Below are 23,698 nucleotides of genomic sequence, written 5' to 3'. Positions count from 1 at the left end.
GTTCAAGTCTGTCAAGATCTTTTTGGATCCTGAACTTGTCTTCTGGGATGTTGGCTTTTCCTGCCAGTTTAGTGTCATCTGCAAATCTGATGAGTTCCCCTTCTATTCCCTCATCTAAGTCATTTATGAAGATATCAAAGAGTACTGGGCCTAAGACGGAACCTTGTGGTAACCCACTGCTTACTTCCCCCCATGTAGTTTTTGTGCCAGATTAAAGGGGGGGGAGAGAAATTATAATAATTAAGAGGCGATTTTGTAATTCCTTGCTTAAAACACACACACACACACCCAAAACCCTGCACGTTTCAGAATTCTATCAAGGAAGCGCGCCTCCAATTTCCACTGACGGCTCGCGCCCTTGAACAGTCCAGAGTTTGGAATTGGAGCCCGACGAAAGTCTCTTGTGTTAGCTTTTAGAATAAACGGGCGGCGGCGTTGATTCCTCAGGAGCACATGGTAGTGCCCCAGCAGAAGTTGTGGAGAAGCCGGAAGAGAAGATGGGGTGGAGGTGGGAGGAACCTGACCAATCGCTTGACAGGAGATCGGGTCTTCTGTAAGGAAGGCCAGTTATGAAAACCCCATTTCCCTCGCTGTGAAAAACCCCCATTTCCCTCGCTGTGGATCCTCTTCTCCACCTACAAGCGTCACAGATTGCTTAGAAGGAGACAACGTCGCGCTTATCTCTTTTTTAAATTGAGGAGAGGAGCCCTCCGTCCGTCCGCTCCACCCTCCCCGCGCAAAAATAAAAAACAAAACACCTCACTTTCTAAACCTCTCCCACTTAAAGGAAGATCAGAGCGGACCGCTGCCGGCGCCGCTCTCCGAACCCCAGAGCTTAGCAACTCCCCCCCCCACACACACACACACGTCCCCCGTGTTCCCACAGCCAGGCCACACGAGGGGAAGGTCGGCGGGAGTTTCGCTTCGCGGGGCGGTCATCTGTGAAAACAACCCGGAGCGGTTCCACCCAACAGACTCCGCCCCCTCCGGCGCGCCCGAGCGAGTTCGGCCTGGGCCCGGCGCGGTTTTAAAGCCCATCTCCCGGAGCTGCCTGTTTGCGAGATGTGTTAATTACATACTTGGAGAGCAGGCCGCAAAGTCCTTGTCCGTTCCCTACTACAAAATAGGGTTTTTGCTGCGGGGAGAGGGGGGGACGAAAGATTTTTTTTTTTTTTAAATTGCCTTTCAGCCTAAAGCTGCCTTACCTGAACGTCATAATTACAGTAATTATGTACATCCAAATTACATGCTAATTAAATTAGAATCAAATCGTTCTAAATCGAAATCAAATGAGGTAGCGAGCATTAATCAATGACAACATAAATAGAGAGTTTCCTTCGGGGGATATTTATTGCAACGATCCAAGAGGGAATCTGAGCTGAAAAGTCACCTGTTTATTCACCTTTCAATTAGTAATAATTTATTCTCCTTTACCATCTAAATTCTGGCGCTGTCGGCTGAATTCCTCCTCCTTTGCCAGGCTCTACAGAGAATTAAACGGTAGGCACCCTTCCTGCCTTCAGCACCGCTCTAAAATCTGTTAATATCTAGTCTGCAAAAGGCAGCCTCCTCTTGAAGTACCTGCGAACAAAGAGGTGTTCTTGCAACTCCGATTTGGCTGACTTTGGAATCGGGTTTGGAAAGATGCAGAAGGACAAACTTCCTCGCTGCTTTCCGGCACTGCCCATCCTTCAGTAAACAACAGACAGAAGAGCCAGGAATTATTTCCCTGCCTTTCCGTGTTAAGTGTGAAAACAGGGTTTGCTGGCTGAAGTACAGTGATCATAGTAAAGAGCTGTTACCCTCCAAGAGTAATAATTAATTTGAATGTTTTAAAGGCAAAACAGATGTCTAAATGTGAGGGCTCCTATGAGCTTGAGGGCTCCCTGATTTGCCCAGCAAATACTTCTTGAAGTTCCTAGCATAGCCAGGAAGAAATAATCCTGCAATTACCAGCAGCCATGGCTTGTTAAAACTGCCTAGAGTTGCTCGTAATAAATAAATAGCTAGCATGAAGCCGGTTTAAGCAGTATAGCAGGATTCCAAGAGTCAAGATGCTTTGATGTGGGGACTAAAACTTTAAATGCCCTCTGCCCCCTCCCCCTCACATAATAAGGAACAGTGTCTCAAGATCCTTGTTCCAGAATAACCAAATGGCATCAGCCTGTCAAGAAGCAGAAGACTCTAGCTTAACTAGAAGCCCAATGTACATGTAGAAGTACATGTAGATTTGGTAAATTTGTCCTGGAGAAATTTTCCAACCTTGTACCTTTTAGATGTGCAGTAGCATTTCTGTTCCGAGTACCTCCAGATTAGGAGATTCTGGAATTCCCAAACATCTTCAACTAGGCCTCAAGTTGGGGACTGGGGGAAGTTGCTTCAGAAGATTTCAGTGTTAGCCTTGTGGATCTAGCCTGTATGTACAGAGTGTAATATTTCTGCTAATTCAGAAAATTGGGTCAACGAAGGCAATCATACTTAATATAAAGAAGATAAAACATGTCTAGGAAAACAATACCTTCGGGGTATTGTTTAGACTGAAGCAAGAACCATCTCTAGCATTTTTTTTTCTGCAGAAAAAAAAGATCGTTTGTGGAACATCCTTTCCTCTCAGATTTGTATATTTAGGAGATGCTATCATGGACTCTTTTTTAAAGTTAGGCGCAGAAAGTTATTACTGCAGGTTGTTCTGTTTTCTCACAAGTGTTCTGTGGGTAGAGATCTGCCAAAAATGTACCATTCACCACTTTCATCTTGTGGCTAGGAGCAGGACTGCTATGTTTGTAAGTTTTAAACAAATTCTAATTCTAATCAGAGATGCTTGTCCACATTTGTAAACCAACAGCACCTCCTACAGGGTTTAATCTGATATTGTCAAGTTAATACAGCTAGGCAGCAAGTCTCCAAGAGGCAATTTAACCACTTTTGTGTCCGTTTTCTTTTTCCTTCTTTTTTCAACAGTTGTCTACAGCTGATTTTTAACAAAGTACTTGCAATTACAGTGTTAGATTTGCAAAAAACATCAGAAATCCAAATACACGCTCTGGAACTTCAGCGCCTTGTATCACCCATCACTACCAGCTCACCTCTTTCACGAAATAAGTTCTGTTACAGTACTACTCTAAATCACCCTTTTATCTTTAAAATAAAGTATTTGCACTTAAATCTCTTTTGATGTACTCTTCCAAATCATCTTCCAAAGTTTCTCAAAATTAAGAGCAACCTTGCAAAGAGTGTTTAAAATATCTGAGTATCTTTCAGGGTGTCACTTTGTCAGAAAAATCTCCTTAGGGGATGTGAATGTTTGCTGCTTAACACTGGAAGGAATCTTGGAAAGTAATCAGGCAAATACAAGAATGGCAGCAGTTCCTTGTTTAGCATAAGATTCTCAGTCCTAGGATGCAAAAGTTACCTGTACGCTGGGCATTATTTTTAGTCTAGTTTGTGTTGAGAGAAATACCCAGCTTAGTGAACGAAGGAGACAGATGAATGGCAGAATCAAGGCTTTCCATTCAACAGGAGCACAAAATTATAGGCACATGCTCACCCACATCTCTCTAAACTGACCTAAACAGTAACCAAGAACAGAACACAGAGAAATGCTTGCTAAGAATAGAAGGACCAGTACACTTAATCCTCTTGTGTGAGAGAAATGTAACAGCAGCAGCTGGGTGGCATATTGCCAGCACAGACAAGGCTGAACCAAATATCCCTTTTCTACCTACCACATATATATACTGCTCAAAAAAAAATAAAGGGAACATTTTACCATGGAACTGAAGGGGTTTGCGTTCCCTTTATTTTTGTGAGCAGTATATACAGTATGCTGCACGAATGGGAGAAAAAAAAAGAGAGCTGCTCTTTGCGAAGAAAAAGAAATAAGATGTCTGGCACTACTTATCTGTTATTCCAAAGGCCTTTTCAAAGTGGGGTCACAAATTTTACAGGGCTGAAACACAGATTTTGCTGAACAATGCTTCTTCCTCTCTCCTGTGTTCTCAAATATACAAGCCAGAAAAATAAGCCACGATTGTTTCCTGTTAAATGCTTACCCTTGTGTCAGCTTAGAAACAAACCAACATGTCTCTTCTCTTTTTCATTTGGTGTTTCTTGTAGGCCAGGTTGATCTCTTCTATAGTCAGTAAATCTTCATGGTATACTAACTTCAGTGCAGTTTCTTCAGTCATTCAGATATTCTTCCAATATCTTTTTTTTTGTCTTCAACTATCTGGTGTATTTGTGCAACATTCCACATCCATCTTCTTTCCTTTTTAAGTTGAGTCTGTCAATATTGCTGTGGATGAAGGGCATGATTCACTGTCATTATTTTTCTGGTCTTTCTATCCGGGGCTTTTAGTTCTGTTTGAGTCCAATCCACTATTCCAGCTTTGTATCTAATAAATGGAATTACCTTGATATTAATTACCTTGATGGTATTTCCTCCACTGAATTTGGACTAAGATCAAGCTTCTTCTTGACTTCAGCGTGCTTGATTTTATCAGCTTGAACAATGCCCAGGTATTTGTAGTAATCTTCTTCGTCCAGACTCTTGATGTTATTTCCATAGGGCATCTTGATTTCTTCCGTTTTCACTATTTTTCCCCTCTGGATCCAAATTCCTTTGCAATATCTTGGCTGTATATATGACCGGTGTTGAGAAGTGATTATTTTTCAGATGGTGATTGTCCAAAGAGCTTCAGGTCATCTATGTAAAGCAAGTGGGAAAGTCTGGAAGATGTTTTTGATGTTTGATAGCCATGGCCTGACTTCTTCAGTATTGTTGAAAAAGGAATCCATGCAATAACAAACAGTAGTGGTGATACAGTAGTGAGTTTCCTTGAAAGATCCTCTCTTAATATTAACTTCTACTATTATTATTTTAAACTAATGTGATAGATGTTTTCATACTTACTGGGATAGGCTAGATATGCATTTTATCATTCAGAAACATTATATACAAGAAATAAGAACTGCTCAATTTCACCACTAGCCCCAATGTTTACAGGAAAGTCAAGGATTGTAATATTCAAGTAAGAGGGGAAAACAGCACTATCTAGTTTATATATTATTTTTATTGATATATTATTTTTATTGATAATATTAATAAGGCCATAGAATGTATTTTCATTCTGTGAAAATACTACCACTTCATATTCAAAGGCCACGGAGTTTAATTGTATAAGTTTTATTATAAAACTTATGATAAAAGGTAAAGATGTAACATACATCAAAGCTCAGTTTTGCAAAGTGAGTCACGTTTCATTTTTATGCAAAAATCTCAGCATGATGATACAAAACAGTACAGAAAAACAAGCATTAATAAAGAAAATTTAAACTATAGCAAGACAGCAAAATTGCTTGATGTCCGACTAATGAGGACTATCACATCCTTCAAATCTTAACAATGACAATCTGCAGTTTAATAAGATAGGAATGGACATTATATTTCTGTAGCACACAATACTTAGAAATTCTTAACACAAAAAATATTTTTCTCAAGCGCTGCAAAATAACTGACAATGGAAGTTCACATATTTAGATAGTTGTGGTGAAGATATACTTTCACAAGGACAAAACATATTGGCATATGTTGAACCAATGCTGCTCTGTTGCTTTTACTTAGGAAAACATCCGCGAAAAAGAAACTAAAAGTTCAGATCAAAATAACCCAGTTTTTATGCCTCTTTACAGGAATTTTATTCCAAACCACATTAAATGCAAACAAAATAATTCCATGTCTCTGGAACAGCTTCTTTTGTTTCTTGCAAGGCTTGTCTAGATGTATTATTTTAAAGAAAGAAACACGTTATTGTTGAAACTTCAGTACTGACTCCTTTTTCTGCACACTAATATCAACTGCAAAAGAAAGCTAGATCTACCAAATAACTTTTCTTCCCTCTCCCCTCCACCTCCACAATTAAATGATTCCAACAGAAAACCCTGGATTGTGTTTATTTACTTGTTACGTAATAGATACGACATATATACAAGAATGTTTGAAGCAGGAGGCTGAGATTTTTCTGAGAACTTATGAGAGGCAGAAGAGCACAACAGGAGTCCTTCCCAAGAAAGAAAAAAAAACGCACAAGCTATCCACTTTATTTTCTCCTCTCTTTGCTTCTTTCTCGGTGCTCCCTTTTGCCGTATTCATCAGGGTGGCTCTCTTTACGCTTCCTCTGCTCTCTGCTTACCTCTGAACTGTGGCTTTTTACTTCCTTACTCTTGTCTCGTTCCTCACGGGGACTGTGCGCCCGCTGCCTTGAATCAGAGCTTTGCCTGCTCCTCTCCCCCTTGCTGTGGCTCCTGCTTGCGTGTCCCGGTCGTTCCGATTCTTTTCTCCCCTCTGAGTTTCCCTTTCTGCTTGTGGGATTTCTTTCGCTCTCACTGGAGCCCCATTTGTCGTTCTCCCAAGAAGGGCCTTCTTTTAAAAGCCGAGACTTCTCTCTGTCTTTGCCCTTGTTATCATGGCTGCTGGAGGGATCTTTGTAAAGTTTTTTCTTCCCCTTCTCATCAGAATCACTGCTGTCAGTCTCTGAAAACCTGGTTCTCCTTTTTTTCTCAGAATCTATTTTTCCACAGGGGGCTTTGTTTTTGCTACTGGTCTCACCGTCACCGCTGCTTGCTGAGGACTCGCTGGAGGATGTGGAAGAGGATCTGCTCTTATGCTTTCTGTGTTTATTTTTGCTTTTCCGCTGCTTTTTCTTCTTTTTGTCTTTCTTCTTCTTCTTCTTTTTCTCTAGGCGATCTAGCTTTCTTTGATTTTGAACACAGAAAAATCGAGCGGTGAAACAGAGCGATATAACAGTGCAATCCTTTTTTTTTTAAAAAAAAGAATCAAACTCCAAACTTGCCTCTTGACTCTTTTAAAGCCATCCTTGATATTGTATATCCTGATCTAATAAATATGTTCGTGATTTTTTTTTTTAAAAAAAGGTTAGAGCAAACTAAGGCACTAAAATGTTCAGATACCAACAATTATGGCTCCACTCCTATCACAGAAAAAAAAAGCACGATTTTATATCGTGATTGCTATAAAAGCAGAGCACTACAGGTAGTCCTCAACTTGCAACAGTTCGTTTAGTGACAGTTCAATGTTACAACAGCATTGGAAAATGTGACTTATGATGGTTTTTCATAGTTACAACCTTTCCAACATCCCCATGACCGTATGCTCAAAATTCAACTGCTTGGCAACTGGTTCATATCTATGACTTTTGCTGTGTCCCAAGGTCATGTGTTCACCTTTTGCGACCTTCTGACAAGCAAATCCAATGGGGAAGCCAGATTCACTTAACAACCGGGTTACTAACTTATCAACTGCAGTGATTCACTTAACAGCTGTGGCAAGAAAAGTCGTAACATGGGGCAAAACCCACTTAACGAATGCCTTACTTAAAAAATGAAATCTTGGGCTCAACTGCGGTTGTAAGTCAAGGGACTACCTGTATTATCTCAGTTTGACTAGGCCAGGGGTAGGCAACCTCGGCTCTTTTATGACTCGTGGACTTCAACTCCCAGAATTCCTGAGCCAGCATGGCTCAGTGTGGAAACCTCCCCCTTTCCCCTCAGCGTGGCTGGCTCAGGAATTCTGGGAGTTGAAGTCCACGAGTCATAAAAGAGCCAAGGTTGCCTACCCCTGGACTAAGCAATGTGTCAATTGGAACACGTTCGTCAATATGAGTTCCCAGCCAGATCTAGCAGCTACTGCTGTACCTGTAGGAAGTTCGTGAGAAAAACAACCACTAATACACTGGTGGAGGAAGCACTGCTTAGGGTGCCTCACTTCCCTCCCCCTGCAAAGGAGATAGAGATAATCAAAGGGATACATGCATTCTGTCCTAGACATCACACTTACACTGGAGTGCATATGTTTATTTATCATTTAAATCCTCAATTTATCTGACTCTGATTCACTAGGTAACAAGGTATTTAATCAGAGTAGTACAAACATAAAATATAAAACAAATGGATCAATTAAGTACAAGCTCTACTTTCCTAAAAGCCAATTCTATCAACTACGGTAGAATAAGAATGGGTTAATGTTGGATCTAGTTAAGGACAAATGACACATTTCCCAATGTTATTTTTTGTTAAAAAAAATAATCCATTATCTTTCAGCTGCGGTATAGAATTACTCAATGTAATTTATGTCTTTTCTCATAACAAATTAGCATATAAAATAGTATTATAACGGGAACAGTTTAAGGATCATGCAATCGCATTCTGTAAATGCCAAGTATATAAAGATTCAAGAATGTGCTATTTACTGTACATAGCAAAGCAAGAGGAAGGGATTTCAGAACCCTAGTAGCCCCCAGCTCTCAGCAAATCCCACTCAAATAAGCAGTGAATGATAATGGACTTAAAATCATGGGGAAGGATAAACTGCGGTTAAATATTCTACACAATTATTCTAGAATAAATAAAATCAAAACTTTTAACTTTGAAATAACCCTTGTTAGTAGCCTCTACATCCTCATGATATGATTACCTCAAAAGTTTTTGCTTTTGCTTAGTTGTCAAGGATTTCAGAAATTCTACTTCTGGGTCATCTTCTCCCTCACTTGCAACGTATTCCTAAAAAAAAGAGATCGGGAAATATAGCTACAGAACATGGGCAAAAGGGACAGTATATACATAACAGAATATAAATAATATAGTGCTCAAAAAAATAAAGGGAACATTTTAACATGGAACTGAAGGAGTTTGTGTTCCCTTTATTTTTTTGAGCAGTATATATTTTAAAAGATAGTTGAATAAAATATTATTTTGAGGGGCAGAACATCTAATGCTGCAACGAAGAAAAGAGCACCAAGGTAATGCACAGGAATAGGATCAACTGGCTGGCTTAGTTAAGGGGGTTACTTCCTTTCAGCCACATCTGTTCCCCCCCTCTTTTTTTTAAATACCCTTTTACCCAGCTGGAGCAATTCAAGGCTTAAGTGCATTAATCTGCAACCATCCTAATATTACAGGTAGTCCTTGACTTAAAACCACAATTGAGCCCAAAATTTCTGTCATCAAGCAAGACAGTTGTTAAGTGAGTTTTGCCCCATTTTATGATATATTTTTTTTTGCCAGAATCGTTAAGCAAATCATTGCAGTCGTTAAATTAGTAACACGATGGTTAAGTGAATCTGGCTTCCCCATTGATTTTGCTCGTCACAAAGTTGCAAAAGGTGATCACATGACTCTGGGACAGTGCAACCGTCACAAATATGAGTCAGTTGCCAAGTATCTGAATTTCGATCACATGACCATAGGAATGCCGCAACTGTCATACGTGTGAAAGATGTTCACAAATCACTTTTTTTCAGTGCCATTGTAACTTTGAACAGTCACTATAGGAACCGTTGTGAGTCAAGGACTACCTGTACGTTGTCCTCATGTGTAGTGTAGTTTAAAGGGAGCCTGGGACCCATAAGATGCTTTATTTTTCCAGAATTTCCAGCCTGAATAGCCAATTTGGAGGACATTAGAAAAACCATGTTCAAACAGTATCGCCTGACGGTCCCATTTACAAGGAACTTGTGCTGTGGAGCTTGTGTGAGACACTACAAGAACACAAAGCATCTAGAAACTTGTATGAGGGGTCCTGGTGCTCTCTGAGCTTGTTTTCTTGCAGACGTTTCATTATCCAAACTAGGTAACATGATCAGTGCTATAAGGAGTGCAGTTTGCTGTCTGTTTGTATTCTAGTGGCTTGCCCTGTCAGTGTTGGTGGGGGAGGTCTGAGAGATTCTTGGGCTGTTTACTGTTGGCTTCTTTGGCAATTTCTTGATTGGGGTCTTGTGTACTTGATTGTTGGTCTGATGTTAATCATGGAGTTAATCTATGCTGATCTAGGTGCTGATTGCTGGTGGAGAGGTGCTTGGGTCTTTTTATTCCCTTTTTGCTGATTGATTGTCTCTTTTGCATAGGCTATAGATGTGTTAGTGTCTACATGTCTGTTGATGCCACATTTGTCAGAGTGCCAGGTTTCTAGAAATTCCCTGGTATTTTTGGACTTAGTTGCACTCCTTACTAGCACTGATGATGTTACCCAGTTTGGGTAATGAAACATCTGCAGGAAAACAACCAAGCTCAGAGAGCACCAAGGGCCCTTCATTCCAAGCTACAAATTTCTCCTTTATCTTGCTATTAAGATGCTCCATTTTACGAGAAAGGCCTCTGATCGATAAGCGCAGCATCATGTTCTTCTGTCTGAAGGTGGTTTAACTATTCTGTAAGTGAGGTAAAATTCAAGAAGCAGGATAGTAACAAAAGAAATAGCAGCACAACTCCAGCTCTGGTGACATATTCCCCTCTCCGGTAAGCAGGAGTCTACCCTACATTTGTCAAGCTTCCCTTCTGGTAGCCATGCAGAGAGAAATGATACAATCTCTAGCAACACACAGGGTAGCATTCCGAATTGCACCGCCAAAGTATGGCATCCCCTGAACGGCACTGTCATTATTTTTCACCCAGGGATAGAGTTAGATAAAGCAGCTACTATCATAAGCAAAGTAAAGAAAAGTCAAAACCATTTCCTCTGGTAGATAATAAATCTCTACTAAAGCCTGCAGGAGGCTTTTCATTTATTAAACTATGGATTGGACAAATTCTAGACTATCATTCCAGCTAACAAAAAAGTGGGAAAACAGACGGTATTTTTAACAGACACAAAGGTTTCTCTACCTATCTGGCGTCCCCATGGTTATGCATATTACAAAAACATTAAGCAACAATTCACAACCAATCACATTTAGATTTGCACACATTTTCAGCTTACTGATAAAAAGATCATTACCTGGGATGGATCATTTGCGGTCAAGTTTCTCCCCAGTACATTTTGTTTCAGCGCGAACCCACTGTTTCTCATCTCCGCTATTAGCTCTGAGGGGTGCATCGATGGCCCTGTTCACCAAAATCACAGTTTGAATGTATCATTTATATCTCTCTACCTTCTTTGGACTACACAGTGGGAAATTCAGTGGAAGCTTTGTTAAGTAAAATCATAGCTAAATCAACGCAATAATCTTCTGCTGAGCAAATAATCAGATACGATTTTCTAAAACAGCAGTCTAGAGATTCAGAATAGAAAATAATTGCATTTTTCTTTAAGTGCAAGGGGGATTCTCTTCTTATGTAACTTTGTCACATTGAAAACAATATATTTTAGGTAACGTCTAGCTATAAGCATTTGATACAAGTACATAAACTGAAGTACAACAAGCCAGCTTTCAAACTTAAAACATTTTCTGGCGTCAAAAGTATGCATTAGAGAATCACGTTGTTGTTATTGTTTTTTAAAAAAACCTTTCCTATTACAATTCACCCTGGGCTCTGCTGTTCCTTTTCCAGTGCAGGCAGGAACCAGAGTAGACAGTGTTTCTACAGCAGGCAGCTATAGGAATGGAAAGTCAAAAGAACCCTTGGCTACAGATAAGATTCATTATTAAAAGTATGCAGCATGTTTAATTTCTGCCCTAACCTTAACCCAATGAAATAATTTTATTTATGGTGTCAGACAAATTCATTTATCTTGTTAGGGGATCAAGATACCCCCAAGGAAGTATTCCTTTTGAGGGACTGCATCTAATCTCTATGTATCAAATGTTGAAAAGATCAAGGGTGGATGGTAATATAGGGTGGTCTTCATCCTTGCACTCTCATATAATTTTTCCTATCGTAGGATAAAACTGAGGTCAACTTTTTGGGATTTCATGCTGAGCAGTTTTTGGCAATGACGTGGTATGTTTTCTCAACTTTCCATTCTCATTCACAGTCTAGTGTTTCCTAATGGTGTTAATGTAGTTCACTCTTGCTTAGTTTTTTCCAAAATTATTCAAGGTCAATCAGGTGTTGTTTACCGCATGATGCCTGAAAATCCAAATGGTTTTTAAAGCACCTTTTAAAACATAAATACTTGATATCTCGTTTAACTGTTAAAGATTTTAAAAAGCCTTAGTCTAGCATAAATCCTTGATGAAAATAAGTTAAAAAATTAAAACATGTTTTATATATGTACATAATAGGCATTTTAAGATTGAATACTTTTGCTTTTAAAGTTTAGCTAGTGCTTTTAAGTTTATTTAAGGTGTACTTGTGCTTTTAAGTTTATTTAAAGGTTTAAGGTCTACGTCTTTATGAAAGTGTTCAGAAATCATTCTGTTTGTTCTTATTACTGCCTCTGCTCCAAAACAATATACATTTGTCGTTTCCTTTAACTGAAGAGATTTCCACGCACTGGCTTTATTTTCCTACATACTGTGCAGAGAAATTTTACTTTAATGAGATTAATGTTTTCTTAACTAATTTGCCTTATTTATCCTATGATTAGCACCCCAGACTCAATCTAAAGTGGTACGATTGCAAGTAGAAAAGCAATTCCTATATAAGAAATTCTGAATTTAATTTTTGTTTTAGTATACAAAATATTAAGTGTGTTACATTAAATTACAGCATGAAAGTTTGCTGAGAGTTAAGCATCTTCTTATGGCTTGGTTATTTCACAGCAAGTTACCAGACTGATCCCATTTTCTGGCTGTGAAGTTTTTAATTCACTGCACTATCACTGTACACAACTATAAGCTGTGGAAAAACTGACTGGGTTACAGTTAATCACCAGCTGAATCAACAGTGTGATGCCATTAGAAAACAAGATTAATAAAATTTTTCATCCATATTAACAAAATCACATTTTTCAAGCGATAAGCAGCAATTTCAGTTTATTACGCTTTTCATTATTTGTTATGTTTATATTATACCTTTCCACCAGAAGATCAAGATTACAAGCAAATTATTTTCCTAATTAATTTAACCCTCAAATAAAGAACATTCCAAGAAGAATTGGTTAACTAGAATCAGACTCTTTCCATCCTAGCACTACAGTATCTTCTGATTCCACCACATTGGTCCTTCTCTGGACTTCTATCTGGAGTCTTGAGTGCCACCTCAAGAAAATGATAGACAAACTGAAACAGGCTTAGAAGACAGCAATGTTGGATGAACAAAAATACGAAAAACAATTTCTTGGGTTAAAAAAAGGAAAAATGGAGGAGGAGAAATGTTTGTGTGGAGGAAAACCCTGGCAAAAGTACGCAAGAACTATTAGCAGATTGTAAACTAGGTTTGAGGTCTGAGAAAGGAGAGAATGTGAGAAAGAGACTCAAAATAAACGTGCCTTGATTCTGTTGGGCATAAAAGGAGGCAGAGGAAAGTCTGACTGGCTTTCAGGTTTCTGTTATTATATTTCACAGCAAGACATTAGGGTTTCATTAGACCTTGTGGTGACCTCCTCTAAAGGGAGGTCATTACATTTCTATTCAGAAATGCATTGAACCTTGCCTTTGGTTGTAAAATGGCATCAGATCCTCAGGACATTCCGCTGTTCACAGCACAACTTGTTGAGGTACTGTTACAATACAATAAACTGTGCAGCTGTAAAATTAACAATCCTGTACAGTGTCATGATATAACTAAGAGAGCAACTGAGACAAGGTTCATCAACCAACAGCCCAAACAGAACTTCTTCACTCCTACGAACATTTGAAAGAAAAATTTGGAAGCCTGAGATCAATTTCACAACGATGCGAATTGTTTAGATCAGCCGGTAGAATTTCCTACAGATCACTCCAGGTTGGGGGGTGTGTGGCTTTTGTTGTGGGTCCACCAAAGGAAGGGGCAGCTTAATGGTCTGTGCTTCTCAATGAGAGCAGTGATCCATGCTGGATAATTATCAGAACTTGATGCCAAGATTTAAAGCTGTATCTGGTGATTCAGCTAGGAGACAAACCCCAGATTGAGAGTTCTAAAAGCTGAACACAAGAGTTTGTGAGAACATATTGGATTTTCAATTATCTGCCAGAGAGATTGACCCAGTTTGAGAAGGACTTGATGAAATGAGAGATGAGTTAGTAAGTGAAGTTATACTAGGGAATTGGGAAGAGCTGTTCCAATATTGCATGTTAATTGATGTGTGATTAGAAAACGGAGGCATGGGGGAAGGTTTCATAGTAAGGGGAGGTTTTGCAGCCTCTCTCTCTCTCCCTCTCACACTCACACACACTCACACACACACAAACCCTACTGTTGCCTCTTTGGATGTCAGCACTGGAGAACCCATGCAAATAGGAGCAATAAAAACTTTCTTCTCCTCAGCATAAAAACAGCAGAGAGACCTGTGCAGGTGCAGAACCCCCAGCCAAGTCTTTATTAATTCCAACATCTGAATCTGAATCAGCTGTGGAATTGCAGGCACAGAGTAAGCAATTGCCCAAACTGCTCCAACACCTAGCCTTTGGGAAATGTCATAGATGCCGCTCCCAAGTTGGATGAGCAAAATAACCACATCTTTCACATCAGATTAGAGTATAGCAACAACAGGGCTCGGATGAATGACTTCCAGGGAAAGCCCCCTCTTCTGTCAATGAACAGTGGCTTCAAAATAGCTATTTAAAACATTTCCCTTCTTTTGCAGAATAAATATAACTCTGCCATACGCTGCAGGCCCAGGGGTAGTATTCAAAACATTTGGGTGCTCAGAAATTCTGGTGGCCAAGGAGAGCAGATGTCAGAGACTATTTCATCTTGTCATGTTTGTTGCTGGGCAAAGACTGTCCCTGCCAAGCTGTCCTAGGGCCTCCTTTTCTATGAGTAGTCCTTGCGGTACCTGTTTCTTGATTTGGCCTATCTTGGTGGGCTGATCATTTGTTTGGAGAAAACTTAGTGAGGGAGAGCATTACAAGATTTATCAAACAAAGAACAGCTGTTTGGCCAGGAGTAGATTTATTGTACATAACACATAGGAGGGAAAAATTGCAGTAGAAATTTAGGATAAAATTCTTAATTATATGAGCAGTTTGACAGGAAAGCCAGGGAGCTTTCCTTTCTGGAGATCAGCCATGATCAGTCATTTATATTTACGGTGGATGCTATAATTCTGAGTATCTACAGAAATTATGATTCGAAGGTCCCCTTAAAACCTGTATTTTTAAGATTAATTGTGAATATTGCACTTAATACACTGGATTAGGACCTGGTTGGCTGGAGCCTTAAAGGAAAGAAGCAGTCATCACCATGGCCTTCTGAAGGAAGACTATTCACCCTTTTTTCCCTTTTTTAAAAAACATTAAAAATAAAAAAAAGTCTTCATCCAGACAATTCAAATATACGTACCAAAAAATAGAATGTTTTGACTTGCTGTAGAATAACTTTTGACCAATTTCTCTTATATTGTATCATTTATTCTGGTTTTGCTAGCAAAAATTCAGAACACTACTTTGGCTCTACTTATTACTTTGCTAAATATTTGTATATTTTTCAGAATTTTCACATTACTTTAAATGCTGTAAAATAACTTTTCTAGAATCATAGATAACAGAGTGAATAGGTAGTGGGGGGGGGGGGAAATGAGAGTTTGCTATCGTACAGGAAGGTAGAGAAAAGGTGTCCTAAAGATGCACAATAGCTCAGTATCATTTTGCGCTGAGATAGTGCCGCACATCCCATTTAACAGCGAAGTTCTTAAAATGATTGATACCATTACTTTCCATTTCTAGTTCTCCAATAAGGGTGGTTGCTCTAGTCCAGGGGTAGGCAACCTTGGCTCTTTTATGACTCGTGGACTTCAACTCCCAGAATTCCTGAGCCAGCCATGCTGAGGGGAAAGGGAGAGGTTTCCAAGCTGAGCCGTGCTGGCTTAGGAATTCTGGGAGTTGAAGTCCATGAGTCATAAAAGAGCCAAGGTTGCCAATCCCTGCTCTAGTCCTTGTATAAACATCAGTGTGTGCCTCCAAATTTCTCTGATCTCCAGCTCCTATCAGCCCTACCCAGCAAAGTGAAAAATATTACAATCCAATGCAGGGGTACATTCTTATTTTAATTATTCCTGCTATTGAACGTATTATAGCAAGAAGAACTGGAGTAAAAGCTTCACTCAGGATAGGTGTGTACATCTGGTAAAGAAGCTGCTAGAAATAGTAAATTCTACTTAACTATGCCCATGTAATGTAAAACTAATACTAAACTAAGTGTTATGGCAAATTGTAAGACAACCGCAAAACTAATGCCTCCCCCCCACCATGAGAAATACCATGGCATCACCTATTTTCAGATAGAGAAAAAGATGCTTTGGATGATCAGCATCTGACCTGCAATGACAGTTTAGCTTCTCAAAGAAGCTGTATTCCTGTCATAGTTTGGCAACAGTAATAACTAACAGATACCAATAGTTCATTAGAAAGCAAATGTTTGCTTTCAGTGAGGAAACTCTTTGCCTAACTGTTCACACATCATGCCAACCAATTCATGTAGAAAAGTAGAGCAAAAAGTTTTGCCTTTTTTATTAGGAATCCTAAAAGTTAATATCAGTATTTTTTTAAAAAAATAAAAACCCAAACAGCTTAGGGTAAAACAGCATTTTGATTGCCTAATTTAACTTTGTAAAGGGATGTAGTAAATCTTATAGTGGGTCTCGGTAAACTGCACAGCTGGAACATTCTCTCACTACCATGTGGTTTCCAGTGATCAAAGTAAGTTACTTTATATGTCGGACTAAGATTTCATAATGGAAATAAATGCATCATCGGGGGGGGGGGGGGGGGAGTACAGTTGTCATGAAATAATTACAGTCCTGGGAGATTACAGCCAAGGCTGTACCCCAGGGATGTGATTATCCCATGAAAACCACATCCAGTGAAATTGCCTTATTGCAAAAATAATCTCCATTCACCAGCAAGATATATTATTCAATAGGACACTTTTGAAAGTGGAAAGATTATATTTTTAAAAGTCTGAATCAACAAATAGATTAGCATTACAGTCGAGGAAATAGGAAGAAAAATCATATCCCAATAGAGTATTATTTCTTTTGATTACTTGGTATGGAGCTGTTTTGCTTTTAACGACTACTTTTAAAGAGTTCTCATTAGTTCCTTACAGACATTTTTTTCAATAGTTTGGGTGTAATCATCCTGAAATCACTCTATCTGAAACACTACCATGGAATCAGTTACCTGTTTGTAGGTGGGATACGAACATGAATTACAATTTGGTGGTTCTAATGTTTATAGAGAACTCCATGCAAACCCTGAGCACTGGAATACTGACTGAATCACAGTGGCTGGAAAATTCATTAGCACACAAAAAGACTTTCTCTTTACCTAAGATACCTAAAAGCATTTACAGAAGACCTTCAGTTTGAATCCTGCAAAGTTAAGCACCCAATTGTTGCTGAACTCAATAAAATATAGATAAATATAACTCAACATTATTTGATAAATTGACTGAAATACATTTTAAACACCTACCTGCGCCATCACTGGAAACAGAGCTTGCGTTAATTCCAGAAAGGCCAAATAAAGGACATTCTCGGTCTGTGTTTACGTGGCCCCACTTGTGGCATTTAATGCACCTCACATTCCTCACCTGAAAATGATTCATATAGACTTAATTTCACATTTCAATACTATGTTTTATCCCATTATATCCAAAGTAAAGTTTTCATAATACAAACCTAATGTAATTTATTGTAAACTACTGAATACATGAAATCCATCCTAAATAGAAGGAAGGCAATGCATAAAACTTGCCTGGATGCCAAATGGCTGGTCTCTAATGTTCATGTCATCCTTAGCATACCTGTTAAATACAAAAAAGATGCATACTTATATTACTTACTGTATGCATTAAAAAGAATTACAATTACTAGTTACTGGGGATTCAAACAAGATACAGCCTATGGCTTCAATTGTTAAAGATGTAGAAATCACAGCATCAAAATGTTTCCGAATTCTAATTTATTCACATTTATCCAAAAAGCATCTAGATATAGAGTTGGTTCTTCCTGATATCAAGAAAGGCTAAATAAAAAGGGAAATCTCTACTTATAGTTTGTTTAACATCATTTCTAAATAAGACCCCCAGATTGCTGCTTTCTGGGAAAGCCTAAATTAGACGGCAAGAACAAACTTTTACATACCCTTTGGAAGATCTGTTCTCACCCTTTTTTAATTCAACCTGCTACATTCACCGAGTCAAGGCTCGTGGATTTTTAGTGATCTAAAATAGTGCAGCTTTCATCGTTTTTATGTGCTTTCCTGCTCTACTCATTATTCTTGCTATTTTAATAGACCACCATTGCTTCTTAGTTTTTTTATTGTTCTATTTTATGTGTCTCTTGCCTCTGCTCTTTGTGGTTAAGCTGTTTCAGTTTTAATGCAAATTTAAGTTGTATAAGGCTTGAATATTCTTCAATTTGGAGTGCTGCATATTTATCTTTTAAACAGAAAAATAATAGGCTGACATTTTGAATCAATATATATACAGAAAAAGTATTAGCACAATGGTTTCCTTGGATTTCATTGTTCTCTCCATCCTGGGCAGTTTCAGAAGAGGGAAAGTTTTATAAATATGGAACTTTGTTCATACTGTTTGAATCTACTTATTATGTGTCTGCTGGTGGAGTGAACCACTTGCAAATAGCTCTGGTCTCTCTCTTGCTAGGCTTCATCTCCTACTGAATCTGCTTCAGAAGGTTGAGATGTGTTTTGAGACAGATTTGGGAACTCCAGACGGGCAGTAAAGAGCAAGAGAAACTATGTAACATGAAGTCCTAGAGTAAAATGCTAGATATCATGTGAAAGTAACATCTAAACACAGAATATGCACTTTACAGCATTTGGTCAATAATATTCTTAGGTAATTTTTTGCCTTCCTTTCACTTATTAATATTTTTATTCTAAGATCTGATATAGTAAATCATGTATTCAGCTGATCTATTTCTGTGGAAAAATACAAAAGGTATTGCCTATTGAAAAGGCGTGCCTCTGTTTATTTTGTAAAATATACAGCTTGAGACAACAGTCTTCTTCCTTAAAGAACACATATATGTAAACAGCTCTCAGAATACATTAGTCAAAGTATCAAGCAGTAAGTCTCACTTTTCACGAGGAGCTACCTTCTGCCATTCAAATTTGTAGTCAGTTTCTCCCTCCTGCTAAACAACAACACATAAAATCAAGCTGTTATTTATATACACATTGAGATTTTGAAATATGAGAAAACATGAGAAATTAAACATCAAAATTACCTCTTTGGTTTCTTGTTTGATGATCATGATGAAATGGTAGGGAATAGGATAAGGCAGACCATTAGATGAGGCATTCAGTAGGCAAAAACATTCAGATCATGCAATTCACAGACCTCTGAAAAACACCTTATTTTATAAAGTTTGTCTACTAAAATTTAGTATTTCCTTTTTAATTATGCATAACCAAATGTGTGTCTTATAGATTTATGATAAAGACTGCAGCTTTATGTAATCATACTCAAGAAATTCACCACATGTAAACTTACTCTTCAGTAATCTGATACTTATTTCTTTTACAAAACCAAATACACTGTATAAGAACAAGAATATTTAATCCACTATTGCACGACCAATCTGCAAGGGTTAAAGTTTAAATCAGAAGAAGCCTTTCAGCTCTTTGCCTAAAATGATTCAAAGACTGGAATCTTCTAGCATATTTGAAAAGAACACAGGATCCTCTCCAACTTCCTATATAGCATCAATAGACTTTTTTTTGCCATACGGGAAATTAAACATTTCCCATCTCAGTCTTTCTTAGAGGCTCATACTCTGATTAGAGGCTTTGACTATATCTGCATGACATGTTTAACAATAAGATGGATAATAAGTCCTATCTGGGTCCCAGGTATGCCCACTACCACTTTTCCAGCAGTGTTTGTCAGTGGGCTGATAACCATTCCTCCCAAATGAACACCTCATTTGAATACAAGATGTACACTGCTTCCAACTATGGCAAATTGCAGAAGGTACTATTACTGCATTTTCCTAATTTTAAGTCACTTTACTGCAGCTGCTTGTGAGAGGATAGTTACACATGGAACATTAGCAGGGGTGTAAGAATGAATATGAACTTCATTGTTGATTAGAGAAGCAATTGTCAGTTCATAAATTTGCTTTCAATTCTAGAAGTGATAAGATGCTCTGCACATCACAATGTTTTGATTCAGTTTACAAGAAACAAACAAAATAGCATATGAAATCATGTCCACTACAACACAGGACCCAACTTCTGAAACCAACAATTGTGGTTTGTACAATTGTGCAAACTTTTTCTTTTACTAATACTGTTGGCTGTAGTTTCTAATGGTCTCCCTTAAGGTCTGCAATATCATCTATTATAAAAAAAAGCTGTTTTGTACCAAGTCAAATCATGGAATAGTGGAATACTGCTATTCCACACTCTTCAAACTGACACCACCCTGATGTGTTATATTTCAACTCCCAAAAGCCCTGGCCAGAATGGAAATTGAAGCCCAACATATCTGGATTACATCAGATGGGGTCAGTTCTTCACATGTGAAAGACATTTGGTCTTACCCAACTGCAACAGCTCCCCTGTGTTTGAGAGAGTGATCTTTCTCACCCATATCTGGGTACACCCAGAATTGAAATTTTCTGCTAGGAAAGTATTTATTCCTCCAGATGTTAACTGTAATTCTTTAATACTTTTCAGTTATAATTAAAAAGGGGAAAAAAGATAATGATGAGCACAGGTGTAAAAAGAATCTGCAGGAAAAAGTTTGTCACAATTAAAACCAAATGATCAAGAATCTTTGATGAGTGTTATAGTTTCCATACAATTGTTGGTAAATATTGTGTTAGTTGCTAAACAACTAAAATTACCTTTCTTTGCTCCAGGTGGCGCTTCATACATAAAATTTAGACCATTCTTGACACGTTCATCTCCCATAAGCAATCTTTATAAACATATAAAAAAATTATGATATATTGCAAGAAATATATATTGATTCAAAATATATTTTAAAATAAAGGTAGCATGCTTCTACAATAAGACATAGCTCTTTTTTTTTTACTAGCACTTTAAATATCTGCAGTACATAATAATAATTCTGGATTAAGCAATAATTACTTTTTAAACACGGGAAGTTCAGCCCCAAATGTATTCCTAGACTCAACTTTAATTCCAAACATTTTAGTTTGTCATGTACATTTCTAATGCACCAATGGAGCTGAGAACATTTTTTTTAAAAAAAGAAGAATCCACATTTTGAAGGCAATTCTTAAAAAAACTGTTATTCTCTGACCTTTCAGTCTGAGCATTGCATGTGATCTGAGACTAAATCCCTAGGAAGCGAGGCAAAGGAAGATTTGCAGACTGTATAAAGTAGAAATTGCTTCATAGCACTGCTTCAATGACCCAATGACCTATTCTATGGAACAGCATCTTCCATGGGATCTGGATGGCCCTCACCTTCCACAAAGCTTTAAAGACCTGGCTTTTCCCTTCAGTTCTGGAGCTGGGATGTCATATGAACCCAGCTGGTTTTTATGCCTGCCACTGATTGCATGATGGAACACACTGTTTTGGATCTTGCGTACATTATATCTGATTATTGGTTATAATTATTTTCAACCATATTGGTTGTTATTTTGGAGTTTTTATTGTTTGTTACGCAGAGTCCCATTTTTGAGCTGAATGGCCATATACATTGATTAGATAAACAACATCTTTCTCAGAGATGTTTGTAGCAAATAAAATATTTCAATCATATACTGGAACAATATAAAACAAACATGTATAATAAAGATAACTAATAAGAGTCACAAATTTAGAGGGTTATACTTTGATTATGGATTTTTATCACCCAAGTGTAAAATAATGAGCCACATCTCACCTGTTATCATAAGATTCTTGTTCTTTAAGATATTGCTGCATTAATTCTTCTTGTTTCTTTCTATCATAAGATATTTTCTGTTCTGCCATCCATACCTAGTTAGAATAAATTGATTTAAGTATCATTCTTGAAAAAATCCCTCCTTTCTCTTTCTGAAATTTCATATTGCATTCACACTGCTCTAAAATTCTGTAACTTTAATTACCAAAAAAACCCCAAACCATCCAGGTGTTCTTGAAAGACTCCAGTAAGAAATGATGGGCCTTTTAACAGAAATATTTAATACAGAAATTAGCTTTCTTATTAGAAATTGAAGATGAACTCCAGCTCACTATGCTCTGTGGGACTACTATCACTTATGATCACGGAACATACCATAATAGTCACCCAGCTAGCTTTCATGACTAAGGGGAGAACTAGAACTCCTAGTCTCCCAGTTTCTATTTTGATGCCTTAACCTCTAGACAAAACTGGCTCTATGCCAGTGATAGATAACCTGAAATACTTCAAGTGATTTTTTACTTTAATTCTCCTCAGTTCAGGCCAGCATGGCTGTCAAGGATCTATGGGAATAGTACTTCAAAGTATCGGGAAGTTTTCCTGATCAAGCTTTAATGATGTCTGGGGATCCATTTGATAATTTCTCCTCCTATACCCTTCCATTGCAAATTCCTTCATCCCACTTTATTTCTGCCCCATCTTTATTCTTAATTATATAAAACAACATGTTATAGCTGCAAATTTACAATCTAGTAGCCGGCACCTGTTTTAAATTCAATAGGATACACTGTGGAAAAGAAGTGCCTAAGACTAGGAAACAAAACAAGACATCATAGTATAAAAGGGGAACCCTGTCCCACTCTTTTGTTAAAATGTAATGTAATGAGGACTCATAATGGAAACAACAAATTCTGGGCAATTATCTCCAAGCAAAGCAAAGCAAAGCAGAGGCAGGAGAAAAGAGGGGGTACATTGGCAATATGTTGGGATTTTATTTATTTACTTTGGAGGACAGGAGGGGATTTTTTGTGTGCCCAGGATATATATTCAGAAGACCTCCCCCCCCCACCCCTCACCCCAGGAGGAAAGAAGAGTAGACAAGGAGAACTTCTGAAAGCTCCTTTAAACTAATCCAGGGGTAGGCAGCCTTGGCTCTTTTATGACTCTGGACTTCAACTCCCAGAATTCCTGAGCCAGCATGGCTGGCTCAGGAATTCTGGGAGTTGAAGTCCACGAGTCATAAACGAGCCAAGGCTGCCTAACCCTGGACTAATCAATACAGATAGTCCTCGACTTACAACCACAACTGAGCGCAACATTTCTGTTGCTAAGTGAGACATTTGTTAAGTGAGTTTTGCCCCAATTTACGACTTCTCTTGCCACTGTTGTTAAGTGAATCACTGCCACATAACCCGGCTGTTTGTTAAGTGAATCTGGCTTCCCCACTGTCTTTACTGGTCAGAAGGTCGCAAAAGGTGTTCACACGATCCGGGGACACTGCAATCACTATAAACAAACGAACCAGTTGCCAAGCATCCAAATTTTGGCCACACGGTGACCACGGAAATGCTAGCACAGGTCGTAAGTGTGAAAAAGGATCACGGGTCACTTTTTTTGCAGTGACGTTTTAACATCGAACAGTCACTAAATGAACTGCTGTAAGTCGAGGACTATAAACATCTCTGATTCGGGCCTCCACGTCGACGGGTGGCAGGGAGGGAAAGGGAGCCTCTCTCCGGCTTTCCTCCGGGAAATGGCCCCGACCGACGGCAGCTCACCTTTTTAATATTGGACTTGGAGGCCGGGTGAAAGTCCTTCTTGCACATGAAGTTAGCGAATGATTTCCCCATGGTGGCGAGGCGGCGGCTGCGCCGGCAGCGGGGTCGGAGAAAGAGAAAGGGCGGCAGCGGCGGTGCTTTTTTACGTCGCGACGGTGCCTGCGGCCTTCCTCCGCGCAGCTTCTGTTTACTTCACCCGGGCTAGCTCCGGC

At 38.6% G+C, this 23,698-nt stretch overlaps 1 protein-coding gene across 2 annotated transcripts; it reads right to left on the bottom strand.

Moving 5' to 3' along the window:
* Window positions 1–5,237: 5,237 nt before the first annotated feature.
* CIR1 (corepressor interacting with RBPJ, 1) lies at window positions 5,238–23,689 on the bottom strand. Of its 2 annotated transcripts, XM_015815898.1 has the most exons (10): window positions 23,487–23,689; window positions 21,709–21,803; window positions 20,696–20,769; window positions 19,073–19,083; window positions 18,924–18,979; window positions 17,574–17,622; window positions 17,292–17,409; window positions 10,790–10,896; window positions 8,492–8,577; window positions 5,238–6,753 (listed from the first exon to the last, which is right to left on the bottom strand). In XM_015815898.1, the coding sequence occupies exons 1-10, from the start codon at window positions 23,556–23,558 to the stop codon at window positions 6,099–6,101; spliced, it is 1,323 nt and encodes a 440-aa protein (XP_015671384.1). In that variant the 5' UTR covers window positions 23,559–23,689; the 3' UTR covers window positions 5,238–6,098. The 2 variants fall into 2 exon arrangements, with proteins under 2 accessions (XP_015671384.1, XP_015671383.1); XM_015815897.1 differs by lacking the exon at window positions 5,238–6,753 and having other exon boundaries at window positions 8,428–8,577; window positions 18,924–18,976.
* Between the last annotated feature and the right edge of the window lie 9 nt (window positions 23,690–23,698).

The sequence above is a fragment of the Protobothrops mucrosquamatus genome, unplaced genomic scaffold (genome assembly GCF_001527695.2).
Source record: "Protobothrops mucrosquamatus isolate PMUCROS unplaced genomic scaffold, P.Mucros_1.0 scaffold383, whole genome shotgun sequence".
Classification (NCBI taxonomy): Eukaryota; Metazoa; Chordata; class Lepidosauria; order Squamata; family Viperidae; genus Protobothrops; species Protobothrops mucrosquamatus.
This window is presented reverse-complemented; position numbering and strand designations above follow the sequence as displayed.

Excerpts from the sequence above, each read along its gene's own strand:
- CIR1 (XM_015815898.1), bottom strand. The coding sequence starts at position 23,558 with ATGGGGAAATCATTCGCTAACTTCATGTGCAAGAAGGACTTTCACCCG. Across the intron at positions 8,578-10,789 it reads CCGCAAATGATCCATCCCAG|GAATACGTTGCAAGTGAGGG; the intron begins GTAATGATCTTT and ends TCTTTTTTTTAG. Across the intron at positions 6,754-8,491 it reads CAAAAGCAAAAACTTTTGAG|AAAGCTAGATCGCCTAGAGA; the intron begins GTAATCATATCA and ends TCAAAATCAAAG.